We start from the raw sequence: 27,572 nt of genomic DNA on the forward strand, positions 1-27,572 counted from the left end.
ACGCCCCTCCAAGCTAGACAGCAGCACTAACACCCACTTCCTTCCACCTCTGCCTTGTCATCTGAGACAGACAGAAGACATCACTTTCCATGTGCTCGGCATCCCTCACAGCCTGACACCGCCACTGTCACCCAAACTCTGGGATGTATCCACAACCCCCACTCACCAGCCACCACCTGTAGCTGTCTTCTGGGATCAAGGCATTTTGTGAGGTCAGGAAAGGTTGCATAGTTGAGTTAAATCTCTGATCGAACCAGAGGGAACGTCCCAGCTCTGAAATACACGTGCCACAGCTGCAAGGTCTCCTGGGGTACTTGAAGAGTTTTTGGACGTGCTCTGACAACTGCACGGCGAGATGTCTGGGGTCCCAGGTGGTCGTGGTCACCTGGTGGGTGTAGTTCAGCACAAACGACGTCACCGTGATGAGCAAAAAGGCGAAGGTGAACATTTTCACATTCCTCCTCCTTACCACAACCATCTTTCCCCCTCGGGTTCTGCCACCACCGCTGGCCAAGAACAACGTAGGGTCCAACGTAAGGCAAAAAAGAAAGGCTGCAGCAGGTGTCTGCCAGTTACCACCCCGGGCTTAGGCTGTACAGGTTGACTCCACTACCTCCAGCCGTAAGGGAGAAGCTGCATCTTCCCCAAATGGGCTTAAAAGAGGACATTTCCTTTCACCTTCTCACAGTGTTTCAAATTTCCTTCCACCTCTCTGTTTCCTGTTGCTAACCTCTCCTGATGAGGATTTACTGAAGACAGACCCTTGTCTTTCTGCATACAGAAATTAAAATTCAGGTTTTGTGTGTAAGAGCAAGCTATACATTAAAACAAGCAAATTGTAGAAAGAATTGTATTCTTTTCCTTGGAATTTAGTTCTTGAAGGACTTGATCATCTGGGTGTGTACATTCCATCAGAGAGACATGCTCTGATGCCCATTTAAGTCATGGAGAGAAGTTTGCAACCTAGAGACACACAGACAAAAAAAAAGAAAGAAAAAATTTTATTAACTTTTGTTTTTTTTCTTTTGTATTCCTCCCAACCTAATTTCTCTGCTTTTCTCTCCCCATCCCAGAACTTCTGATCAGCTCAGAGCCCTCAACACAGCAGCTCTGGCTTCAAGCTCTGCTGCAGTATTTGCGTACCGAGGAGTTTGAGGGTGAAGTTTCGGAAAGGGCAGAGCATCGACCTGTGGACATTGAGTCTCTTTGTATTGAATCAGCCTCCTCACTCTGCTCTGGCCTTATTTGAATTACAGTCTGTAGCTATTTGAATGACAATGACTCACCTCCCTCCTTCAGCCTGACCTTGATAGCCACAAGATAGGAAGCAAAGTATTCATAACTCAGAGCAGCTGAACAAAAAGCAGCAGGCAAAGGAGGGAGAAGCAGGATAGGGAGGAAGATGAATCAGTTCTTTTCTCTTTCTTCCCCCAGCCAGCTTAATTTCTTAAGGATCAGGATTAGACTTGTGATTAGAGAAAGCCAAGCAAAAAGAGCTCATATGTCCTGGGACAAACAGGGGAAATCAAAGCATTTGAAACAAAGGCCTTTGTTTCACATGGAAAATTGCTCTTTTTTCTGTCAAGGAAAGGTAGGTGATAGCAACTTTACCCCAGCCTAGGCAGAGAGACAGGGAGATGCTTTGGAGGTACAGAGAGACCCAGAGCTGCTCTCCCTTCCCCTCCTGGTACCCCCTGCCTGGCAGCAGTGATTTAAACAAGTTTTTAAAAGTCATAAAATGAATCCCTTCATCCCACAGTGTTTTGTGGGAAAGCCATTGTGGGACAGCCATTGTTTTGTGGTAAGAAAAACATGTTGTTTATAAAACTTCAGATGTTTACCAAAAGCCCCAAAAGTGCCATTGCTTAAATAACACTCTGTTTTGTTTTGTTTTTTTAAAAAGGTAGGGAAAAAAAATCAGAGAAGTGACAGAAGTGTCAGAATACGTGCAATTTATGAACAAGTGAAAGTCCAGGGAGAGAAGTGTCATTTACTGCTCGGCTGCAGGCTTCAGGCCAGCAAAAAACCAGCAAAATTGCAACTGTTGCATTAAACCCCATCATTTTAACCCATTCTGTGCATGACATTGATGCGGGATCCTCCTCATTGCATCACTCAAATGTGACATTTATCCAGACAGGAGGGGAGTGCAGCTGCAGCACCCCCAGCTTTGCTGCTGGCTCTTCTCCTGGGGGTCTGCAAGGAGCTGCACCAGGCCAAACTGCTTTTCCAAGGGGTTTGACACGGCACCTTGGAAACAGCTTGGATTTTAGAGGTGGTGTGCAAATATTTGCAGAGTCCCATAAAGCCAAATCCAAAGACAGGAGCCTCAGACCTCGGTTTTAAGCCTTTGCCCCAGCTTTCTCCTCCTCAGCACGTGACGGGCAGCATGTGCCCTTCAATTAGCTGCTGTTTGCCAAATGCCTCGAGATTTATTTTAAGTCTGGCCCCTCCACATGCATTTATAGGAGCTCAAGGGCTGACAAGTGGGTCAGGCTGGATAACAAAGGGCTTTATTAATCCCATCTGCTTGGGCTCCTTGCACCGGTAAATCAGGGAACCATCCTGCATTCACTTTAATGTTACAGAGGGAAGTTTTTACACTAACCAGAAATCTTCCAAAGTATCCCCGGGTAAAATTCAGGAATCCCAGCCTTGGAGAGGTGATGGGGATGCTGACACTGTGTCTTGGAGAGTTAGAAAGGGAGCTCAGGAGAACAGCCCCTATGCACAGCCCCATTCATGCCAGCTGCTCTCTGCAATGCAGAACGGCCCCAAACACATTTGCTTTTCTAGCCTGGATGTAGTTGTGAGTCTAAACAAAAACACAGCCTCTAACAACCCCAAAAACATGCTGAATCCCAGAAGCAAATTGATTTTCCATTTATGGAGTGGATAATTCAAGAGCTGTGATTCTGGCAGGTCAACCCCCCACTGCTGTCAGTGCTGGGCCAAGTCAGTATTTGTAAACACAGCTCCTGCTCTTCTGTTATACTTTTAAGAGGAGGAGGGAGGGGGATTATCCAGCCTTTCTTGGAAAAGCCTATAGAATGGAGTATTGTTGATAAAACAGTTCTGGCTTCCAAAATAAGACACATTTCACCAGATTTATTTATTTATTGTAACTCAGATGAGGCTAAATTTATATTTATAACTCAGGGATGAAAAAACCCAAACCTAAACCAGTGTTTCCACAGTGGGCTACAATGTCTCTAAATTCCTAATCATCCTGTCTTTTTCAGCATGTGATGGGAAGGCGAGAAACTGGAGCTCCCAAAGCCCTTTTCCCATGTGGATATAAACACTGTATACTCTATTTTTATTCTTACTACTTACAGTTTGTTATGAATGTTCAGGCTTCCTATGAATAATTATGATGGAAATATATATACAAATATATAGCTGACAGAAATGCTCCAGGGACTATATATTTGATTTAAGGCCCGAGGAAAAGGAAGACTGAAATGAATGTAAAATCTTTCTTCGAGTTCAAGTGTGACTTGGACCAGGACCCTTTTTTTTTCCTTTCTTAAACCCTGTGGAAGACACAACCCAGATATCACTACTTTTACTCTTCACGGCATCTTGCACCACATCTCGGACTGTGTCTCCCTCTGATCGCACGAGATTCATAATTCTTTGCAAAAGTGTTTCCATAGGATTCACCAAGGTGCTGGGTAGTGGAAGGTCAGTGGTGTGGGAAACCACGCAGGGATGCCGACCCCAGCTGTTGGGAATGTTCCACTTCTGGATCCTACTAGTGATAGTTAAATTAAGCCATTACAAGTAAGCAGCATGATACCAGCCGTGGTCCTTATCACCATCCCTCAGCATGACCTTGGCACTAGCACATCCATGAACAGGCTATTTTGGCCTCAGATCCAGAAACAATTTCTGGGGACTTAAGGTAGGGAGATTTAGTGCCCAGCCCTCTCCCCAGCTACAGTTACCTGAGAGATAAGCAGAGCTTAATACTGCATGCCTGTGGGCAGAGATCCCAGCTCAGCCCATGCAAGCAGCAGGTTAAGCTACCTTAAGTGATTGGGTGCTTAAGGTCTTATTTTTGGTCTGGATTTCGCCTGCTATCTTCCCACTCCACCCCTGTCAATGGATGTCATTGTCCCCATGTAAGGCACCTTTGTACATCCTGGGACAGCTTATTTATGCTGATAATACCCAGTGATGTGCAGTGCAGGGAAGATCCAAAAGGTCATGTCCCAGGAAGACCGGAGAAGCAGGTTCAGAAGAAAGAACAGGTTCCTCCAAACCCTGTCCTGAGAATAGAAGTGGGTCCAGTGTGATTAAATGGTCATAAATGAGAGTCGAGCTTAATCTTCTGTCTACATTTTACGTTGTAAAAGATACCAGGATCAATCAAACGTGGTTGTTTGCCTTCATTTTCTTCTCACGTTTTAGAAAGAAGGAATAAAAAGAGCTTTTTTTTTTATTTTTTTTTTCTCCTCTGAGGTAGATTTTATGTGCATTGTAAACTCGCAATCTGAATAATGTCCCTGGTCCCTTGCCAATGTGGTAATTAACAAAGATAAAAACACATCGGTTCAATGGACTAATATGAAGCAATTCTTAACACCTTCAGGAAATATTTTTTTTACAAATCCACTTACAAACACAATGTATTCCCACTGCACTTGTCAGGTTCTGTGACAAAAGCTCATCTGCACACCCACAAAGGAGCACAGAAAGAATAGCAGAACCTAAATAATGCTCTGCTCCAGCTGCTCCCAGGCCCATCCCAGGAGCCATCAACCCATCAAAGTCTTCACCAAAAGAGCCCGGGGCACAAAGGCAGGTGGGAACCTGAAACAAGGACTCGGAAGAAGGGACACCCTGCCTGCATCCCTCCCAGGACTGGCCCCGAACAGCATAACCCTCAGGCATGAAATTCACACAGGTGAGTCAACTCTGCCTTTGGGACTGAGATGTCTTGCTGTCTGAGGGCATGGGACAGCTTATGGGGTGCAGGGGAAGGGCATTTGGACATTACACAAGATCTCTGTGGTCAGCCACACAATATTGGCAGAATGATAATTTTTTGATTTCTTTTTATAGATGCCTTAGACAAAATGCATGAAGAATATAATAACGAAAAAATACTGAGAAAAAAATCACCATACCACTCTTTATTCCTCCACATTGTAAATGTCCCACTACATTGGTGTTTGGCCCCTTTTTGATGTCTGCTTTCCTAGCAAAGAAGTGCTTTGTACCAGCACCACATTGAGGAGATCTTTGTTAGCTCGCGTTAGATGCTGATGGTTCAGGATCCAGCTTTCCTGGTCTGTAACTCACATTAAAACCCTGGTGTGAAATGCACTCTCTAGTTTGAAGTTGCCAGCATTTTCCAGACACAGAATGTCAGGCAGAAGAGCACAAAAGCAACAGGGAACAGCAGCATCCCAGTACCGAGACACTGCCAGAGTTCCACTCAGGGCTTGAACAGCTCAAAGGTCCCAAAATACTTTAGACTCAAAACTCACATATCCACCTGCCCTGTCGGAATGTGGAAAAGGACAGTGTGACCTGCTGCAGCTCTCTCATGGCTGATAGTGGCCATCATACAACCCTTCGATATCCCACGGTGTTTTACAGCTGGAAACTCCACTTCAAGGAGTAAGTTCAAGATTTGCTGCAATTTTGACTTCAAGAGACTGTGCTGTGCTAGAAAGGCCTCATCAGCAGAACTGCAAGTGCCCATTTTCAGAAGCAGAGCTCAGATTCCTGCCCTGCAAAACCTACAGAGATGAAGTAGTTTCTCAGCTTAGCCACTGACAGCTACATTGTTATAAATTTGGCAGCACCAACAGTATGTCCCTAAGCATCATTTCTGCCATTTGAGGACTTTTTTCCTGTCCACACTTCTTGTGAGTAACTACTCAAGCAACCCTTGGTCTCAAAGCCCTGGCCTGGGACAAGGCAGGAAGTTAAATCTTGTCTTACTGTACCCACAAGAGCCCAGAGCAGCCTTGAAAGATGTCGTTCTAAGACAACAAAAAGCATGTCCCTGGAAAAACACACATAAATTCATGCCCCAGGTCTGTGCTAGGCCTGGAGAGGAACAATGGAGGCAATTGTTTCACTCCAAACCACAGGCTTGTCTGCCCTACCCTGGCTCATCACCGGCTGCCTCCCACTGACTGGAGCTGGCTGACATTTAGAAAGAAACAATTCATTGGTCTGACACCTCACCAGAGATCTCTGAGCTTTTGCTACGTGAGACAGTGTGAATTACAGGACAGCCTGGCAGGCAGTCAGAGCTGAACACAGGGCATGAGCGTGAATCTTAACCAGATGATGCTGGGACCCCCTGCAAGACCTCTGGTCTGTGGCCTTCAGCTCCAGCAGATCAGTCTCACCAAGCACTGAAGGCTGCATGGACACGAGGGGGTGTTGCCTGTGCCCCAGCACAGCCTCTGCCACTTCAGCCTGTTCAATGCTCTGGCAGGAAAAGGTGAGCCCTGCCCTTCTTGGGCACCAAAAGTCACCACAGGACACAATTTTCGAAAAGTACAAGCTGCCACATCCCTTTCCATTTTCCCATCCATCCAGCCATTCATCCCTTAATTACATTATGGATTCCATATAATTCCTCATCCCTGGAAGTGTTCAAGTCCAGTTTGACTGGGGTCCTGAGCAGCCTGGTCTAGTGTAAGGTGTCCCTGCCCACAGAAGAGGGGTGTTGAAACTAGAGGATATCTAAGGTCCCTCTCAACCCAAACAATTCTCTGATTAATTAAAATCAGATTGTGTTTTGTCTCTCAGAGCTCACCGGCCCCCCTCTCCTGTCCATCGTTACATCCTCACAGAGATGGCACGGGTGCTGCTGTCCTGCATGCACACAGCCACAGAAAGGCAGACCCAAGTCTCACCTGCCATTTAATCAGGGAGAAAATGATCTGTAACTCTTCTGCCCCATCCCTGACCATGCTGAGAGGCAGAAATCTGCATGATTGCCACTGTCAGTTGGGGTCGCAGCACTGAAATCAGGCAAGGTAGTTGGTATCGTGCTCTCAGATTTATTAAAATGTTCACTCCAAGCAACTCAAACTAATCATATCAACACTGCCTGGAAAACAAAAGCAGGAACATTTGAGGAACATTTAAGCCATGAGAAAAAGTAGCTTCAAAAAAATTCGAATGCAGCAGCTCCTCTGTGCTTCTTGAATGTGAAGTCAGCTATTGAGCAGTGTTTCATCCATCACAGTGAACAGAAGAAAAACTGGACATGGTTTATGGAGCGTAACCTGCACAGCATTTTAGGTGCCAGCGATCTGAAAAAAAATCTTTACCCACTTGTGCCTTATCAGTGCGCAGTTTGGCAGCAGGCTGGGGCTGGCCAGGTCGATAGGGAATATCTCCCTGGTACTCCAACACAGCCTGCCCTGCCAACATGCGTAACAGGGCTGCGCGGTCAGGGTAAGCAAGCACCTTTTTGTGCAAGATGTGTATGAGATCAATAGAAATTTGGGTGGGGAATTTTCATTCTGTTGCCTCAAAATAAGTATTTGTCTTGGCAGACTTTATCAGGCTTGTTGCTGAGCAGTCTGGAAATGAAAATTCCCTTACAGTGTTTGAAGAAAAGGCTGGAGGATCTGGGTTGGAAAAGGTCACTAGTCTGCCCTTATCCTTGGGTGCTGAGAACTGCCATCCCTGCCACCTCCCACCATGGTGAAGACATTTTTTCCTCCACCACATCCTCCTCCCTTGCATACCAAGTGTTCACTCCTGCAAAGGCTGGAGAAATCGCAGTGTTAATACCCAGGATTAATTGTGCTGTCCTCCGTGGGCTACAGTCTGTACTTGTGTCTTCGGGCCAAGTGGGAAATTTAAATGGGACTGCAAATGCCATGAAAGATTGGCTCCAAAATCTCCTTCATGAGGTTCAACAAGGGCAAACCCAGGTATCAATACAGGCAAGAGGATGAAGAGATTGAAGCAGGTCTGAGGAGAAGGACCTGTCCTATGAAGAACAGTCTGAGAGAGCTGGGTTTGTTCAGCCTGGAAAAGAGAAGGTTGTGGGGAGACCTCAGAGCAGTTTCCCAGTGCTTAAAGGGGGCTTTTAAGAAAGGTAGGGTGAGATTCTTTAGCAGAGCCTGTAGTGACAAGACAAGGCGAAATGGTTTTAAACTAAAAGATGGTGGATTTATACTAGATACAAGGTAGAAATTTTTTACAGTGAGAGTGGTGGAACACTAGGACAGGTTTCCCAGAGAGGTGGTAGATGCCCACCCCTGAAAGTGTTGGAGGCCAGGTTGGATGGGACTCTAAGCAAAATGATCTAGTTGAAGATATCCCTCCCTATGGCAGAGGGAGCCCATAAGGGTCCTTTCCAACCCAAACTCCAATTCTATGATTCTATGATTCTGTAATTCTGTGATTCTATCATTCTAAGAATAAAAAATGCCGATGATCCATTCTATTATCCCAATAAAATTTCCTATTTGATAAATGTCGTGTTCCCTACCACCATCTCTTTACACAGCACCTGACTTCCAGCCTTGAGAGAGGCGTGAAACTGCGTTTGGGGTGAATAGAAAGGGTGGGGGGAGCCCAGCTCTCTCCACTGGTGGCACCAGCTGTGCAAGGATGACATTCACCTGGGTATCACGTATCATTTGGAAACACATGAATGTCTGGGACTGTGGAGATAAACTCATGATCAATTTATTTCCACTGGGAACTATAATGTGAATAAGTCACTGTTTATATAATGGCCCTTTGTTACTGCAGCCAGGCTTGGTATCATGCCAGGCTCAGTGAAAAAAACCACACTGGTAATGCTCCACAGCTTGCCAGTCGGAGCTTGGTCTTAAGTTTTCCAGGTCATTATGGTGCCAAGAGAGCACTCAGCATCATCTTTATACCAGGAAACAACCATGAGATAAACTGGGAGAGGCCAGAGAAAAGGGTGATGAAGTCCAACTCAACGAGCAGCTCCACTGCTGACCTGTTTATGGTCCATTCCTTTGGCTCAACCCTCAGTTCAAATATTTTCAGGACAAAATAGGAGCACTGGAATGGCAGAACTGTCCAGCCAAGTTGTGAACAGTAGCATTTATGGCCAAGAGGCTGGAGTCTGGCAGGTCAACCAGGGATGTGCTGAAAAACAACAGTGGAAAAATAAGCTCCTGGTCAGAATGTCTTCCACAGCCCCTGTCTTGATAGAAAGTGATTTTGAAGGAATCCTACCTCTTTGCACACACTCCATTAATCAGACAATGGCACCTCTGCCTCCCTGGTGGTGCTTCATTTTCTTTTATATATTCCAAATCCCCTTTCCCACATATACATTGATGTTTTAAATAGCAGATCTATTGTTACAAGTTCTTAAAAAATACTCTTTTCCTTCCTTATCCTGTAGTTTGCAATGCTAGACAGACACATAGGTTTAACCTGTTGGATGAGAGCTTTTCTGTCATGGGCCAATATCCGCCATGGGTTGGGATGGGACTTTTTTGGGCTGCACGCCCAGAGTCCAAAGCTGGGACAATGAAAATAATAATTTAGGATTTTCTGTGGTGAAAATCCTAAACTAAAATTCACTCGCTCACTAAAATTTCTTCACTCTGTCTCTGTGAATTGCTCTACTTCAAAGAGTTCTTTAAAACTATCAAAGCAGACAACTGGACACATAAAAATTGCTGTTTGATTCCTGTTGACAAACTTTGATGGCAATGTACTTGGTGGACAGACTGTCCCTGTACTTTCACATCCTTCCCATGCCATTACGTGATTTGTAAGCTGTGATCAAAGCTCTGCTATTCTTTGCTTGGAAAAGAAGTGTTATCAAAGGGATTTCCAGGACACCTATATGCATTTGCACCTAGAAGAATTTTTAAGTGGTTCATGATAGGACAAGTGTAGAATTGGAGCTGGTAACTCAAGCACAATTTATTTTTATTTCTGTCTTGTTTCAGATCAGTTTGTCAAAAATGAATCTATTTTTCATCTTGATTTTTTGTATTAAGACATTTTCAAAAAGAAGTATCTTTGACATTTTAAATGAAGAAATCTAGTTTCATTTTGAAAGAGCTTTTTCTAGAAGAGGTGTAACTTTTGGTAATTAAAGAAAAGCAAAACATGTAGAAATTCAAAATTAAAAAAAAAAAAAACACCTCCCGCTCCCCCTAAAATAAAAAGCATCCCTGTAAGAGAAAGGAAAAATACTATCACCTCTTCTTTTTGGTTTTAGCTTCATGTTGGGACGACTATGGATTGTTTTTAAAGTCTTGCTAATTCACCAGAGACAGTAAGAAAGGTACTTTCATGTAATTCAAATACACAATGACAAATTAACGATGGCAGTAGCAGTAGTAAAAACAGATGCAAACTAAAACTACTGAAAAGCAAATTCCTGTACCTGCATTTGTTTTTATTTTATAGCATAACAGGTGAGGATATAGGATTATTTCAGACTGTAGAATACTCTGAACTAAAGGTGTGTAGTGGGTTGACCCTGGCTGGATACCAGGTGCCCATGCTGGGCATGGGGGCAGCTTCTGGCAGCTTCTCACGGAAGCCAATCCTGTTGCCCCAACCCTGTCCCCACTTCCAAAACCTGGCCACGCAAACCCAGAACAAGGTGGAACCCAACCACACGTGTTTTGCTGTACTCTCTGTGAATATCCAGCTCAAAAATATTCACCTATTCCTTGGTTAAAGCTGGAACTTGTATTTATATCTGGCCATAAATACAGTTTGTGACTTCAAAGAATGTGTTGTGAGGAACATTAATTTCTGATATTAAGAAAGTGATTAATGCACTGCAGGGGATCTCATGGCATTACAATTCTGAATGCCAAGGAAGATTAGATGGCAGTGATGATAATATTGATGGTATTGTCAATAATCCTGAAACTCTAGGAAAATCTAGGAAAAATGTTTCCATGCCCACGTGAGCATCTCTGACTCTCTTTGCTGGGGTTCCTGCCCTGAAGCAATACCAAGCAGTTGCTGGCATTGTGAGGCTGTTAACTGGAGCTCAGCTGATGGGATCCTCATTAAACCACCAGCGTTTCCCTCACAATCGATGGCACCACCTGACACAGCACTGCATTAAACATTTATTCATCAGGCAGACTGAATTCACTCTGAGGAAGATTTAATGACACCACAGGGATTTTCTCATTCATTAACTTGGGATTTACATTTAGTCTTTATGGTGCTACAAAGGTGTAAAACTACCCACAGTTAAATTCAGAGGTGTTTTAGCATCTGTGCATAGCCTGGACCTGGCAGCCACTGCAAACCTTGCAAGTACAAAACAATACTTCCAAGTTTTCCATCTACTGTGCACACTACTCTGTTTGGCAGCCATAGAAAGTTTACAAGAAGTCTAAAATAATACAATAAAATATATTAGAGATATAAGCAACACACTTGAAAATTAATATACTGTGTTGCAAGTCAGAATTACAAAGCCATTAGGCAACCACTTTAATTGATTGATCATTTATGTCCCTAATAGGTGTACTTGGCCTGTTTGGATCCAACTGCACTGTGTGCTCTTGCTACCAGCCTAGGCATCATCCAGCCTCTGTGTGGATGGTGACGTTCCCATTCCAGCTTTTGTCCTACATTGACAACAGAGGTGACAGTCAAGAAAGAAATGAGTGATTCGGGCTTCCTTTTATCCAGAGGACTGATAGCTCTCAGGTTGTCTCTGATACCTGATGGATACCAGCAGCTGCCCAGAGTGGGGCACATGAATACAGCCCTTCAGTGCACCACTGGTGGAAGCTTTGCTCTGGACTACATGGGAGCCTGGGTACAGAAAAAACACAGGGTTTCAGTGATGAAGAAATGCTGTCTACTTGTCTGGACTTTAGAAGTGTTTTTAGAGAAACAAAGATTTGCATACATCAAAGTGGCACACAAAAATCCTCCCATAATCCTGAATATGAAAATATGTCAAGAGCTGCATGCAAAATGGATTTGCATACATCAGAGCTGCACATAAAGCACTCAGCTGGGCATCCTGAAGTGCATTAAAAATGGTAATATTGAGTTTTGTGGATGCTGATAATAGAATGCTGGAGAAACACACACAGACATGCATACAACTACGGCATCTTCTCCACTTGTCTTACTTAGATGGCTAAAACCTGAACAGGGAGGCAGCTAAGGTAGCCAGCAACCCCTGAATATTTAAGGACTTCCTGGTTCAAAGAGAAATTCAAAGTATCACTTAGCCATACAGAAGTAATTAGCAGAGGAAGATTCAATTAATTTAGTACTTAAATTTTCAATTTTAAAATGGTATCATTGATGTTGTAAAAGCAGAAATTTTAGCACAAGAAAGTGGTGATCAATTCAATACTGTTTTGGTCTCTACCTCTGCAGTGCTGCCAGCATCCTACCTAGAAATCAAGCTGTAGCAGGCCAGATGCCAGAAACATCAGCCTGAATTTACCCTTTTGTCGATGACGAGTGGCAGAGGGAGATCTCTGTCCCTTGGGCTCCTGATTATCGAATCAGAATGGGGAAGCCCCAGCTGCTTACTTTTCTCCAATAAAAATTCCCAGCATTTTCCCAGCTAGTGACACATTCGAAAATCAAGAACTTTTTCTTGCACATCAACAACAGATAAACACCAGTCCTACACGGGCTGATTTGGTGCTGGTCAGAATCCTCAGCTTCAGCCTTGGTGTTACTGTCCCAAAGTGACCATAACTGTAAGAGCACTTTGTCAGCACAAAACCCACAGCAGGGCAACATCTAAAGCTGAATTCTGTCCTTGGGTTCAAGATGACACCTCCCATTCAAGCACTGAGAACAGGATCCCAGACTCACTGCAATATCCTTTCCCCACCTAAGACATCCCTCCATTTTCAGTGGGACAAGGAAGCTTTCCTTTGGAATTACAAGGTTTTGTGCATATGACTATTGCAATGAATGTGGGATCCTGCTCTCTCACTCCAATGAAAAATTTCATGGTAACTTTTAAAATGGAGTTTATGAAAATGTCACCACTTGCTCTAGAAATAAAGCTCCTGGCAAGTTGTAATGGGCACACTGTTAAAAACTAACAGTCCCCAGAGACCACAGACAGCAGAGCCCCGGGGTTTTGTGCTTTCTCTTAAATGAGCCACCAATTTGTGTCCAAAAGTTTGCATTAAAAGTGGCAGCTACAAGATTTTTATTTGTGTTTTGCCTTTATTAAGGAAAGAAAAAAGAAACCTTTAATTAAAATCTCTCAAAGATTTGCAGGGAAATGTATACCAAGAACCTGGGAAATAGGCTGTTCTGCTTGGCTTGGTTTTAAACAGGATAATATGAGTTTTTAATCTTTTTATACTATGCCTCTCTTGCTCAAAAATAAAAAGTGAATACTGAAAAATAATGACTGCATCCAAAGGGAAGTCATTATAAACAGAATTTAGACATTCCCAGAGGAGAACTGACCTATGACTTCTTATGGAGGAGACACATTGGCTGAAAGGCACCATTGTTTTTGATTTCCTCTAAAATGAGATGTGAGTTTCCAGCCCCAGAAGTGTCACACTCAGCTACAGGGGGATGATCCAGTACTTGGTAATTGCTGCTGCTGGGGAGTTTCCATCCTTAGGAAAAGAGAATGGATACCAGAGGTTCCTGTCCCTCAGTGGACTGCTAGATCTTTGTTTGAAAGATGAAGTTTCCAAGTTTCCAGTTCCCAGCATCACTGCTGCCAAAATGTTTCCAAACTTGCAGCTGATGGAAATTGTTCTCATTTTGCAGCCTCCTGTATTTCTTGCTTCTGAATTTCATTGCCCCTGCTCTGGTTTATGTGCATGGCAGATTTGGTGCATCTCTCATTTCCTCAGTGAGGAAAGTGCGAGAGGTGCACAGCAATGAGGCTCAGAGTGACAGCACACAGCAGACGGAGGTAATGTGGTCTTTCCTGAGTTTTACAAATATCTGGAGTCATTTCTGTTCATGGAGCTAGCAGCCGGAAAGCAGCCAAGGAGGAGACTGCTCACCCCTCAGAGCCACTCAGCGAGGTGCAGTTCCTGACTGACACCCGAAACTGAGACAGTTTGGCTTCAATCCTGCACATTTGTTCATAGACTCGTGGGAGGCTCAGCTGGGTGAGGTGCTGAGAAGTTTCCTCCCATGCAGAGGCAGTACCAACCAGTCCCACATAACTAATAGATGACTTTTTAACTCCTTCTCTGCAAACAACCAGTCAAGGAAGTTTTCTTGCCTCTCTTGAGCAATTTGTTATCAGTACAAGATCATAAGACAACAGCAAAAAATGTGCTTCCCCAAACTCCTATTTGATTAAGAGTCTTAAAGGACTGAAGGAAGAAACTGAAACAAGCTCAGCCTTCAGACGAAACACTGTGCTGCAATCCCCTCAGTCCTGAATAAAAACCAAACTCTTTGGGGTCACCTCAGAGCATTCCCCTGCAAAGCCTACGAGCTGAAGCTGCACCCTGGCTTGCACAGCAGTGCAGGGGCAAGAATCACAGAATCACTCACGTTGGAAAACACCTCTGAGATCACCAAGCCCAACTGTTAACCCAGCACTTCCAAGCTGTCACTAAATCATGTCCCCAAGTGCCACATCCACATGTTTGAACCCTTTCAGGGATGGTGATTTCATTACTTCTCTGGGCAGCCTGTTGCAATGCTTGACCGCCTTTTTGGTGAAGAAATTTTTCTTAATATCCAATCTAAACATGTCTCTAAACATGCCCTGGCACAATCTGAGGCTGCTCCTTCTCATTCTATCCCGTGTTACTCGGGCAAAGAGACTGACCCCCACCAGGTTACCACCTCCTTTCAGGGAGTTGTAGAGAAAGTTTCCCCTCAGCTTCCTTTTCTTCAGACTAAATGAACCCAAAAGGAAAAGTCCCCCTGATTTTAGATACAGGCAGCCTGGGAAATAGGCCCAGCCTGTGATCCCATCCCTTATTTGCAGGACATGACTTTATGCTGGGAAAGATAGGGAAAGTCCTGGGATGCCATTGTCCAGGCAGTCACAGGGGGAGAAGCAGGTAGAGTGGGCAGACTGCACAAAGACATCTGCACAGAGCCCACAGGGACAGCAGGGACCACGCTGCACGTCAAGGAGACTGATTTTGCTCTCATGCACCTACCAAAATGGCTAAAGTGTGTTTCCATAGCTTCCCTTCCGTTCCTTCAGCCTCACCTTTTTACTCCAAGGTAATGGAAGAAACAGGAGAAGGTACAAGGAAAGAGGATTTGCCTGGATTAGCAGGGAGCAGGAAGGGCCTGGGAGCAGGTTTACTGACCTGCTGACAGGGCTTACTGTTGGAATTAACCCTTATATGGGTCATGCTGCTGCGTGCAAGGAGGGTGGGAGGCACACAGGGATGTCCAAACTTCTGCTGGTCTGAACCAAACCAAGCTGCCACTGAGATAAAACACCTCTTCTATAGCAAAGAACAAAAAATAAGAGAGACATTGCCCCTCTTCCTCCTCATAGCTTTTATTAGAATCATGAAATGGTTTGGGTTCAAAAGGACCTTTAAAGGTCATCTAGTCCTACCCCCCCTGCAATGAGCAGGGATATCTTCAACAAGATCACCTTCCTCAGAGCCCCATCCAACCTGACCTTGAAAGTTTCCAGGGATGGGGCACCTACAGCCTCTCTTGACAACCTGTGCCAGTGTTTCACCACCCTCCTCATAAAAATTTCTTCCTTATGTCTAGTCTGAATCTAAACACTTTTAATTTAAAACCATTACCCCTTGTCCCATTCCTACAGGCCTTTGGCTGTTTTTGGTGCCATCTCCAACTCAAAAAAGTAGGGCAGGGTCTGCAATAGCATCCATGGGGTGAAACATGATTTACAGCTTAACTCATTCAGCACAGGCAGAATAAAAACAGGATTTGCTTTCAGAAACAACTTTACAAAACCCATGGAGGTGAGCTGCGCATTTGGTGGCCAGGCTCCCCAGCACTGTCATAGCAGAGAGAGCAAATGAAGTTTTTGCAGCCCCACCAGTGCTACTGGGCAGGAATAAAGCACCTTTATGCCCAGATGCCTGTCAGCAACATCCCTGCCGTGCAGGTGAGGTTCCTGTGGGTGATACCTGCCCCAAGCCCAGACAATACAGCTCTGTAAGAGCACACGTTCTCTTGTCTCCAGGCTATCAAGTCCTGATGTGTAAAGCCTTTGGCTTGCCAGGTGTTGCACGTTACTTCAAGTTGGCCAGACATCTTTGAATGAGTGTAGAATACCAAGCTAATTGAGAAATGAAAATAGAGCTGTCTTCCTGATGAGCAAGCAAAGAAAGAAAAACCCTAATAGTTCTAGACAAAAAAAAAAGGAAAAAAAAGAAGCCAGACTTTAAGTGACAAAATCCAGGTGTCATTTGTGGCTGTGCAATGACAAACAAGTAACAGCCAAAGCACTTACTGCTTCCATTTGTGGTACTGCACATGAGATGTTTGGGGTATGAGTTTCCAGGGAGGCTGAGCATCCACCCCTCACTGTTTTCCACAACTTTTGCCACTCAGTGCCCCCAGGAAGGCAGAGCAGAATCCTTCAGGATTGGTTTGCTGTTCCTCAAACTGAATCACACAGTTCACCCCTGTTTTCAGCAACATCCAGCTTTGCTCTGACAGCATCTCTCGCCACATCCATGCACACACATCACACCCCTCCCAGCTGACACAGGATTTTTTACTGTTTCTGAAGCTCTTTGGGAAGGTGTCACAGAAATGGGCTGATCACCTCTGTTTGCATTTCCTGACCCACTGAGGCTCATTTGCTGTGGAAGGAGAGCCCCTTGGAGGGGAAGGTGGCACAAAACAAGTGGGTTATTCACCCTCCCACGACAAATGTACATAACACTTGTCCAAATACCACCATGCACAAGACATGCTGTTGCCAGCACTGCTTCACAGATGTGGAAGGGGTGAGTGAGCCTTCATGCAACCATTTCATTTTCACCATTAGAGAGCCATCCCTGGCTCCCAACTCTGCTCCTGACTCCACTTCTTCCCTTTCCTGCAGCTGCTCAGCATTTTGACAGTAAATCATCAGGAATGGGAAGCTGGTGCAGTAGCAGACACATTACTTTGCCCTCTTCACACCCCTTCACACCTCCAACCTGCAGCTTTTTCAGGGCTCTGTTGCAGCCGCCGAACACTTGTTAGGCAACCATCCCTGTCAGGGGTAAAAATTAGTCTAAGATGGAGTTGGCTGGTGCTCCCATCACTCTTTGCCAAGTCTGATGCCTCCCTCAGCAGATTTCCTGGCATAGTTGGACTGAAGGAGAAGCACAAGCTGTGCAAGGGCTACTGGTAAGGACCATTGAGTTTGCAAATGCATGGGTAGCTATATTAGCACTAAGCAGGTAATGGGAGATTCAAGCCATATAAATATGTTTCAAGGCTTCTTTGGTCCAGTTCACAGCCTTGTGCACGTGACTGTGGCAGCTGGAACTGAGTTTCATGTACGATCATCGTGTGGGAAGTGGGCACTGCTGGCAGTGCAAACCTGCAGGCACAGCAGTCACTCTTCAATCACAGCAGTGGGACTTTGGGGATCCACCCAAGACCCTGAGTGCTCCCAGTCCCAGCTGCACTGGGACACTGAGCCCTCTTGCCAATTCCAAAGGCTCTCATTTTGCAGTGGTTGCAATGGCTCCTTGCTGTAGACCTTTCCCATTCCCACATGCCTCCACTGACACCAGCCGAGCTGCTAATTTGAATTACTGTCCCCTGCCCCCCACACAATAATCTCCATCTATACAAACTCCAGAGTTAAGGGGTTGCAGGATGCTTTTTATAACTTTACCAACAAATCAGTTTTCAAGAGCCTTTTCTTCCACTGTTGTGGACAAGATTAGCCTCTGCAATTTGATTGTGCTGCTATGGCAGTAATAAGAAAAAAGTAATTTCTTTCTCTTAAAAAAATTTTAAAAATCAATAATTGGCATTCCTGTGTAAGGTCTCTGACATTAATTATAAATAAATGTTAGACCTACTAAAATAAGAAAGTGAATTTATGGCAGCAGGCTGCATGCTGCTGCTGAAGCCTGTGCAGCTGCCGTGATACAGATGCAAAATATAAAGTCTTGAGGACTGCAGTTTGTATTTTATTGCCTCGGAAAATAAATGTGTAAATAGCAATAAAATGCACAATTATTTAGCACAAAGCCAAAAGACTCTGCAGCATTTATAGGCTGATGGATGGCTTGCCTGCCTGCTCTAATTTTCCATAAAACAAGGAAGACAAGGATGAAGGAAAATAAACAATGGCTCCTGTCAGTGTGATTAGCTGCAAGGCGCCAGGTGAGAGCAGCCGGTCTCTGGAGAGGGTAACACTGAGCTGCTTCAGCTGCATTTTGCTTCAGGAATTGAGCCCAGATTGCAGCACTGCTTGGCACAGGCAGCTGAGCAGGGAGGCAGCGTGGCTGCTCCCAGGGTCTGGATGTGCCCCATCCCTGATGCCTCTGGCAGAAGAGTGGAGCAGCCACGTGGGGAGGGGTGAGGGCTTAGTGCCTGTGCTGGAAGGAGGGGGTTTGGGGCAGCTCTGCCACAGACTGGTTTCTGGACAAAAAAAAAAACATCTGGCCTTGATAATAGAAGTCTTTTCCAACCTTAATGCCTCTGCGATTCCATGAAAATCTTGCTGGTGCAGAAGTCAGTGGTCAGCTGTTAGGGGCATACCCATGACATGATGAGAGGCAGGGAGAGCCTTAAAAAAACTGGGGGGAAAAAAAGTAGAAGTCCTTCAATGTCAGCTGTTAAATCCAAGGAGCAGGGGGAAGCATTTGAAATACTTTATGGGATAAAGCAAGCTGTAGACAGAGAGCTACCAGCTGGCTCCCTGGCTGTGATTCCATGACCCGTGGCAATGCCTGCAAAGGAGCTGCAGGGCTCCATGCTGGGCCTGGAAGCAGGAGCTGGTTTGCCTGGCACCAGTCACCACAGTTATCTGCTGCCTCCACCTGCATCTAGAAGAAACCATGCTATGTCACCCACCCTATTCAAGAGCATTTTTGAGTGTGACACAGGTACATATTATCAACTCCTTAGTTAGTTTTTTTCTACCTTTGTATGTCCATGTAGGCATACAAGCCCAAATTTCACATACTGCCTTTCTCTGGGTCAGAGAAGCCACAGGCAGCTATTCACATTTGCACAACCCCTTTCAGGTCACTGAGGTTGCAAAGACATGAATCTGGTGCTTAGTGTGATATTAGCAGCAGGTTGCAGAGAGCAGTACTCCTGCAGAGGGTAATGTAAGTATCCTTGTGATGATGGAGCAGGCGAATGAAGGTGTTTAAGCTCTTGGGTCACTCCCCACAAGCAACCAGGATAAGAGCCAGGATGTGCAGTTCTGGGCCATCTCTGAGACACACGCCTCGGTCTCACCTTTCAACTCACACTTATAATTTTGGAGTTAAATTCTTCCCCTGAGTGAGCAAAGAGCAGGGACTCACTCCCGCCACTGGGAATGTGGGGAGCCTCACTGTGCTGGGTTGACCCTGGCTGGATCCCAGGTGCCCACCAAAGCCACTCTGTCACTCCCCTCCTAAGCTGAACAGGGAAGAAAAAAATATAAGAAAAAATACAAGAAAAGCTTGTGGGTTGAGATAAGAACAATGAGAGATCACTCACCAGTTACCATCATAGGCAAAACAGACTCACCTTGGGAATCAGAGGAGGACAATGAGAAATTAAACCAAATCTTAAAACCCTTCCCCCCACTCCTCCCTTCTTCTGAGGCTCAACTTCACTCCTGATTTCTTCCCCTACTACCCCCTCAGCAGTGCAGGGAGATGGGGAATGTGGGCCGTGGTCAGTTCATTACACTTTGCCTCTGCTGCTCCTTCCTCCTCAGGGAGCCAGTCTCCAACATGAGTCCTTCCCATGGGCTGCAGCACGTGAACAGCCCCAGAGTGGGTCCCTTCCACAAGGTGCAATCCTCCAGGACCCAGTGACCTCAGTGTGTGCAGAGACGTTGCTCTCATACACTCCCTTCTCTCTCCCCTGGCTGCTGCTGAGAAGCAACTTTTTCCCCTTGTTAAACACATTATCCCAGAGGCACTACCAGCGCTGCAGATGGACTTGGTCCAGTTGGATCTTGGAGCCAGTTGGCATTGGTTCATCCTGGATGGGGGGGAAGCTTCCAGAAGCTTCTCACAGAAGCCAGACCTGTAGTCCCCTCGCTGCCAAAAGCCAGCCATGTAAACCCAACAGACTTGCACTCTCATTTACTGGGCTCCCAGTTTAGACACTGAAATTCAGCGCCTAAGAAGAGAGTGCGAATGAGCCAGAGCACAGGGGAAGGAGATACGTCAGCTGATGACAAACACAGAGATTTTTTTCACTGCTGGATTTGTCAGTGTATTTTGAGCCTGCTCCAACTTCAGCAAAGCCAGCTGAGTCTTTCAAATGATTTCCACCAGCTGTTTTATCCAAAGTCCCTTTTTAAAAACAATTAAGGATGAATTTTATTATTGCTTCTATTTATAACAGCGGACATTACATGCAGGACAGCTCCTATATTCAATGGAATCAGGACAAAAAAGCCCCAAAATAACAGAATAGAGACAAATGCTTTCTATCCACACTCACTTCAATGAGACCTCCAGAAGCAGGTCCTGCAAGAAGGATATTATTCTTGCTAGAGGGAGTGTCCTGTAAAGGACTCTGGATGTGGCTTGTCAGACCTAGTTCAGATCATAAAGCCAACAGAAAAGCTTCAAGTAATGTGTTCAACAAATGGAACATCTTTCATCAGTTACCAAGCTGCAATGTAGAATCAAAAGAATGCTAAAGACAGAATTCTGCCTTTCCTCAAACATTTCTCTTTGTAAGAATAAAAAAATAATCAGTAATCATGAGTATGACTGTCTACTTGGATTTGAAAGCAGATAATGAATAGTACATCTGTCTTTCACTTATTAATGTAACTAAGCTTATTGCATAATATCTGCTTATTTTTGGAAAGAAGCCCTTTCTACCTGTCCCAGCAGCACATTACTGAGTTGGCAAGAAGCACAAGCTTTTGAGTGAATAAAAGAATTTCTTCAGTTTGAACTCACTTGCCAAATATTTTATCCTGAAAGACTGGGCCACCCATTACATGATTTTTTGAAGGAGAAAGCTCCCTTGACTTAAAGGAGAGGCAGCAGTCCCCTTGCTATAGTCCCCTTGACCAGCTTTGCCATAGCTTCCATTTCATTTGGCCATGTGTGATGCCACAAATGATTACAAGGAAAATCCTCATAGACAAGACTCCTCTGCCAGATCACACACTCTCAAGAGTGCTGAGAAGACACATCTCCTCACACCTATATTTACTCAGGACAAAACCTGTTGCTCCAAACCTGGGGTTAGACACTCAGAAAATGGTCCATGATGGCTTTCATCCCATGCCCCTGATGTTTGTGCTCCATGGAGCTGAAGGACTGATGCTGAGCCCTGCAGAGGATGAACACTCCAGAATACCCTGGCTGGTGTTGAGCCCTAGATCTCATCCCTGCCCCACAAACAGATCTGCAACAGCTAATGTTCTGATGGCTTCTCTGCACTGCTCTGTGCTGGCTCTCAACAACTGGATAGGCTGGAGGTATAGCCTGAATAGTCAGTCCTACTGTGGCTGTCACCCAGTGTTTATATTCCTCAATTCAAGTCTCATAAAAAGCCCAACTGTTGGTCTTGGAAAGATAAATCAGCATTTCAGAATTTACTCTTGCTTCCATGTGGTGCTATCAATCACATCCAATATATATTTTATAGTGCTTCTCTTTTCCTCAACCTCATCATTGTAGGAAACACAGTGCTGGGGGAGAGAACACCAGCCTGTATCTGAATACAGGCAATTACCAGGTTTGAGAGTCCTGGGTGTTGTGTTGGATCTGTATCTGTGTCTCTGAATGGAGTTCTCAGGGGTTTATGAAGACGACAAAGCTTTGGTATGCCTTAGCCCTCCTGTGCTCATAAAGCTGATAGGAAGGAGAAGACCAAAGGCATTAACCTTTCTGACTCTGCTTAGTCTAATTCTGTCCTACCAAGGGAAAGTCAACACTGCACGAATACATTAACAAAACAAATAAGGCACTAGTTGGCACTTTAAATGGCTCCTAATGTCCCTCCACAGCAGTGCAACTGTGCTGTCATCATGGCAAGCCAGGCACCAGACCCCTTTATTTTTAATTGCACTGAAGAGATACTGGTCTCAGGGAAGGCCCTGCCCAAAGGCAAGACTGAGAACAGCCCCTCCCCAGGCAAGTGCTGCTCCGAGGTGTCATTTTCCCTTGCACTGAAAAATGGTTCTAGTTCAAAAATTCATGGCATGGGTTCAAATGTCTCCCAGAAGCTCTTTCAAGCACAGCCACAAATATGGTTTCACTCTTCAAATGCTCCACTGGCAGCAAAATCAAAGCTTTGCCACTGCTCAGCCATTCCAGTTTGGAAACAAATTTTTTTAGCCAAAATTTCTCCAGTCAATGGAATTCCCACTAGCCATCAATCACAGCAGCCTGCTCAGATGAAGGTGATACCCTGAATTTGTCTACAGCAAAGTAACCCCTTGATTTTGTTGCTCTTGTGGCTTTTCCTCAAAGGTAAATTTCTCCACATGAATCATTACATAGAACCCTTCTGTCTTCCAGCTTGCTATTGAACCATCCAGGAGACAGCATTTAAATGCAAGAAGGCAAAACAACAGTATTGACTGTCCTTTGTCTGGGTTTATTTAATTCTCTAAAGCAAACAGTTTGTGTGAATTGCATTCCTGGTAATAAAATCGCCTTGCACATTTGCTTATAGAGGGTCACCAGGGAGAGCAAATGCACCTGTACTCAGCAATAAATGTTTGATTCTGTGTTGCACAGCAATTATTCAAAATGAGAGAGACTATTGGATCCAAGACTGCTTCCCTTTAGGACTCAGCCTGTCAAGTTGCATAGCTCTGTACTTTTTATCCAAGTGGATTTCATCTCCACAGCCTTATTACTGGGTTGTATTCCAGTCTTTCAGTCCAAGTTGCACCAAGCTTGAAAAACATTTGACTACCAGACTGCCTTTTCTTTCCTATAAGGGGCCTTGCTTTTTTATTATTCTCATTTTTTATCAATATCCCATAGCATATGAAAGAAGCAAAATTTAAAATGCATGGGTGTTTTATTCCGAGAAGACAGAGATTTCAATTTAATCGTCCCTAAAATTGCTTCATCCCTAGCTTTAAAAATGCCATAGCTTTAGTCATCAAGAGGAAGTTATGATGCTGGCATATATTTATTTTCTCTTTTTTCTTTTTACTTACTTTGGAAGTTTATCAGGAATGTGGTATTTTTCTGTCTTCTTAAATAAAACAAGGAGCCACCAATATATTTCACAAATACATCCTTCTATAGATACTTTCTTGACATTTATTCCTTATCTAGCCTTGCACTTGATGTACTTTTACATATTGCTCATCAAAGAGAAATGCAGCAAAATTCCATAGAGCTTTAAGTGCACGCAGAGATGTGAACCAACTTCCCCTTAAAGTAAGATTTAATCAACGCCGTGCCACCCCAACCCTGACCAGATGATCAGTCACCATGGCTTTGAGTAATATCTTGGGATGTCTGAGCTCACACACAATTACAGACCACTCAATCACCAAATTTAATCAAGATAATAATTAGGCACTGCATCCTGTTTAATGCACGAGGATGTGAGCCTTCCAGCTCCTGCTGCCAGATCGGAACTGAACACAGGAATGGAGGTAAAGAATCAGCAAAGTCAACAAACTATATCCATAATGATAGAAGAAAAGCTAAACTCAGCTTGCCAAATCCTTAAGAAATCCAGTTTTTTGTGCCAGTCGAAAACCCGAGCCTACACAATTCTTTCAACAACCTATTACTTCAGAAGACTGACCTATTATTTTGGATTTGACCAGGCTTGAGAGATAAAGCTCAGGGTCCTGGCACAGTAGGTGTTCAACTGGTGCTTAGTAAGCACTTTCTGCTCAGATAAACCCTGCTCTGCAGAAGGGATGAGGGGGGAAAGGAAAAGCTCAATTAAGTGACTTTTTGAAGGTCAAAAAGAAGAATATAAATCTGTCAGACATCACAGGCACTGTACTATACTGCCTTGCATCAGCTTTGTAGGTCCAAGAAAACAGTTACAAGACTCTACAGTTAATACATTTTTTGAAGCACCTCATATTTACTGTAAGCTAAGCAAAGTCACTTTCTGGGATAGATTCTATTAAGAAGATTTTTTCCTATTTTCCTCCAACTTCAAAGTGCCACATGAGTCTCCTTGTTAGAGCCTAGTGACATGCACATGTCACTGAGCTGGAGGAACAGCAGCAGCAGCAATGCATCTGTAAACATTAAAAAGCCCAGAAACATGAAGGCTTGCAAGAAATAATGGAGGGGTGTAGAAAATTGACTAGATGACCCAGTAGGCCACTTCTATTTCTAAATTCTACAAATCCTCTGGGTTAAAAATAGGATGAAAAGTGTATTTCGTTTTTTCCTTTTAAGCCAGTGGGGATATTGGCTAACATTTTAAATTCAAAGAGTGAGTAACTTCTCACAAGGGCCAGCAGGAAACCAACTCCAGAGAGTGATGGGGAAGTAAAATCCTTTCTTTACATACGTGAGACTTTAAAAAAAATAAAGAAAAAGTAGAACTGAATGATGGTTACATTTTAATCTTCAGAGCCGCTGTTAACTGCAATAAATCCCTTTTGTAAAATTGGTGTCTTGAGCTGCAAATTCTTATCAAGAGTGTTATTATCAGCCATTGTGGGACTCTGAACAAGAATTCTCACTGTATTTTAATGGCTGCTGGCCATATCCATCAAAAAGGGGACTCTAACAGACATACAGTTATCATTGTTCAAGTTTTAATGGATATATGGCATTCCCATTCATTATTCAAGTGAAATTCAGATGCAGTTTCAGTCAAAGCTGTCTCTTCATAAATGTTATTAGCTATAAATGTGCCTTTAATAAAATATTACACTCTGCAAAAATACAGCATTTTACTGATAATCAAAGAAAAAGGAATGGAAGGAACTAAAATCCACAGCAATACAGTCTGAACTCCTTATTCAGTCAAAAACCTATTTTAATGGTCAGTTTCCCAAAACCAGCACAGGAATGCAGGATCAGGCCCATTGGGCACACACAGGACACAGAAAACACCTTCTCCAAACTCTTGTCTGGATTCCATGCAGACTGCTGCCTGATTATTTAAGTCAAAATGGGTCTATCTGTGGTCAGTCTCACCACAGGTCAATAATACTGTCTGCAGATCCAATATACATGGTCCTCTGGACAACTTTGCATTCATTATCCAAGTGTTTGGACCGCACACCTTGGAAAACCCTCTGTAAATGAGTGTTGTATATGGCTCAATGCCTTTAACGCACTGCTTTTCTCGTGGGTGCTCATATTTTTTTATTAACTTGTGTGCTGAGGTATCTTAAGTTAGGCACTCAGAACTGAAACATCCTAAATCTAATCAGGTTGCACACACTGGCCCCAGACTGCTTCCTACTCAAGCCAGGAAGCAGCTATTTATTTTCTCTAAATTAATACCAGCTCAGCAAGACACTTAAGCACACATCTAACTTTGTAATGACACAGTCGTTTCCCACTTGCTTAAATAGTGCAGATGCAAATGCTCTGCTGAATCACTTTTATAAAAATCCAATAGCAGTCAGTAATAAATACTGTGACTGTGCTCCAGGAGGCCGGAGCACATTGCTGGGATCTGAAACACAGTGTCCTCGCTCACGCCATGGGAATGTCTCCACTTCCCTGCATCCCACTCTGTTCCCCAGGGCCCACAGCCACGCACGCTCCTCCTCTTTCTGGGAATTAGATGTATCTCTATATAGAAGGTATCTATTTTGCAAGATATATCTTGGGTTTCCTTGCCCTGCTCTTCTAACTGTGCATTTGAGATGAAAATACTGTCAGCAGCAAGGCTGGATGTCTGAAGCAGGAGGGACAGGAGCAGAGGTGGTTTATTTGCCAGAGCAGAAGGCTTTTCTTCTGCAGGAACTTTGCATGAAATTGGATTTATTTCTAGGATGAAAGAACAAAACTACACTTCAGTGGAGTTGAGAACCTGCCCCCACTAAGTATAGACAGAACATGCTAAACCTGGTCAGCTCAGATGGACTCTGCTCTGGGGAAGAGTCAGAGAGGCAACAACAAGAGGGTGCCTGAGTGCAAACTCCGGCATCAAACCCCTTCTTGTCAGTAGCCCTCTTCCCACCCTGGCACCTAAACTCGTCAGAGACTTTGTCTTAAAAGAAAAAGAAAACAAAGTAGTAGTAATGTTCCCAGAGGTACCTGGTGTGATGTCCCTGAACGCTGCATCATTACAGAGTATTTGCCCTACACCTCATGGCTGCACAAAACAGGCACCCAAAAATCACTCATTTCTCTGGCTGTGCTTCCTTGGAGTTCCCACACTGTATGTGTTGTGCCCAACACAGATGGACAAGATGGGCTTGGGCAGAAAAGTCAGCCACAAGCATCAGTTTTGTTGAAAGGAAGACTGAAGTACATCCTCCCTTCCCACCACTGAGGGCTCTGCTCAGGCTTAAACCTGAAGGATAAATAATCTATGCCCAGAAAGAAGACAGCCAGCACTTCTCGTTGTTTCTTTGGGGAAAAGGAAGAGCTTGGGAGGTACTTAGGGTGAAGGTTCGAATTGAAGGATCTGGAGTACAAAAAAGGAATTCTCCCTGTAGCCTAAGGCCTTCAAACAGGTGTGACCATGCACATGTGGAGGATCTGGCCTTGACCGATGTACAATACATAAATGACTCTTAATGGCTCAAGGAAAAAGACCAAAACAACCTCCTAACATCAGCCAATTCAACAGTTTTAGGGGAAGGACCATCAGCATCAAGAAAGGAAGACATGCCCATGGAGAGATGCTGCAGGGCAGAGTTTCATCTGAGTAAATCTGGATTACTCCAAACATTTTTGATGCACACTCATCCCAAAGAAGCACACCAGTTTTTCTATACATCAATGATGATTTTTTTTTTCCTACACTTTGGTAACTTTTAGATATCCACTGCTTGATCCTGAGGGTTCAACTTTAAAAGGAGTTGCAGTGGGAAGCTGTTATCCCTCCAGCCTGGGTGGAATCGGTTGTTTTAAAAGGTCGTCATAAAACGATATCTCACCCAGGCTGCAAAAACCAGCGTTTTAATCTTGAAACTCTTTCTGTTATGCAGGGTTATTTCTATGGAGCCAGAGGGAAGAATCACCTTCTTCGCTGCTGCTCCTCACCTAGCGTTAAAACACCTTCCAAATCATGCATCTATAAGCAAGGTAATTTCTCAGTGCCTCTGCTAGATTTAAAAATGAAAATAAAAGCATTATTAGGGGGTAAGGGTCAGGCATATACCCAGCCAACTATCTGGCAATGACTCCACCTGGAACAAAGAGATTCCAAAATAAATTTTTTAATGAGAAGGATGGCGAAAAGCCAAGCAGAAGTTGCAGAGGACACCTCATTAAAGAAATTGATAAGCCCAAGTCAGGTCAATCTGTTTAAGTAACTCAATGGCTTCAGTCAGATTGGAATAGATCTGTTTAATTTGCCCTCCG

At 44.2% G+C, this 27,572-nt stretch overlaps 1 protein-coding gene across 7 annotated transcripts in view; it reads right to left on the reverse strand.

Moving 5' to 3' along the window:
- The window catches only part of ST3GAL1 (ST3 beta-galactoside alpha-2,3-sialyltransferase 1), a 78,445-nt gene that overhangs the window by 25,605 nt on the left and 25,268 nt on the right, over positions 1 to 27,572 (reverse strand). For 3 of the 7 annotated variants that reach the window (XM_069005518.1, XM_069005520.1, XM_069005519.1), the window contains one exon: positions 167 to 963. In XM_069005518.1, coding sequence (XP_068861619.1) covers positions 167 to 478 — 312 coding nt within the window. In that variant the 5' untranslated portion in view covers positions 479 to 963. Of the gene's footprint in view, positions 1 to 166; positions 964 to 1,143; positions 1,163 to 1,187; positions 2,920 to 6,887; positions 7,218 to 18,578; positions 18,618 to 27,572 lie in introns of those variants that run through there. The other 4 variants (XM_069005522.1, XM_069005524.1, XM_069005523.1 and 1 more) reach the window with 4 other exon arrangements.

This window comes from Aphelocoma coerulescens, chromosome 2 (assembly GCF_041296385.1).
Source record: "Aphelocoma coerulescens isolate FSJ_1873_10779 chromosome 2, UR_Acoe_1.0, whole genome shotgun sequence".
Classification (NCBI taxonomy): domain Eukaryota; kingdom Metazoa; phylum Chordata; class Aves; order Passeriformes; family Corvidae; genus Aphelocoma; species Aphelocoma coerulescens.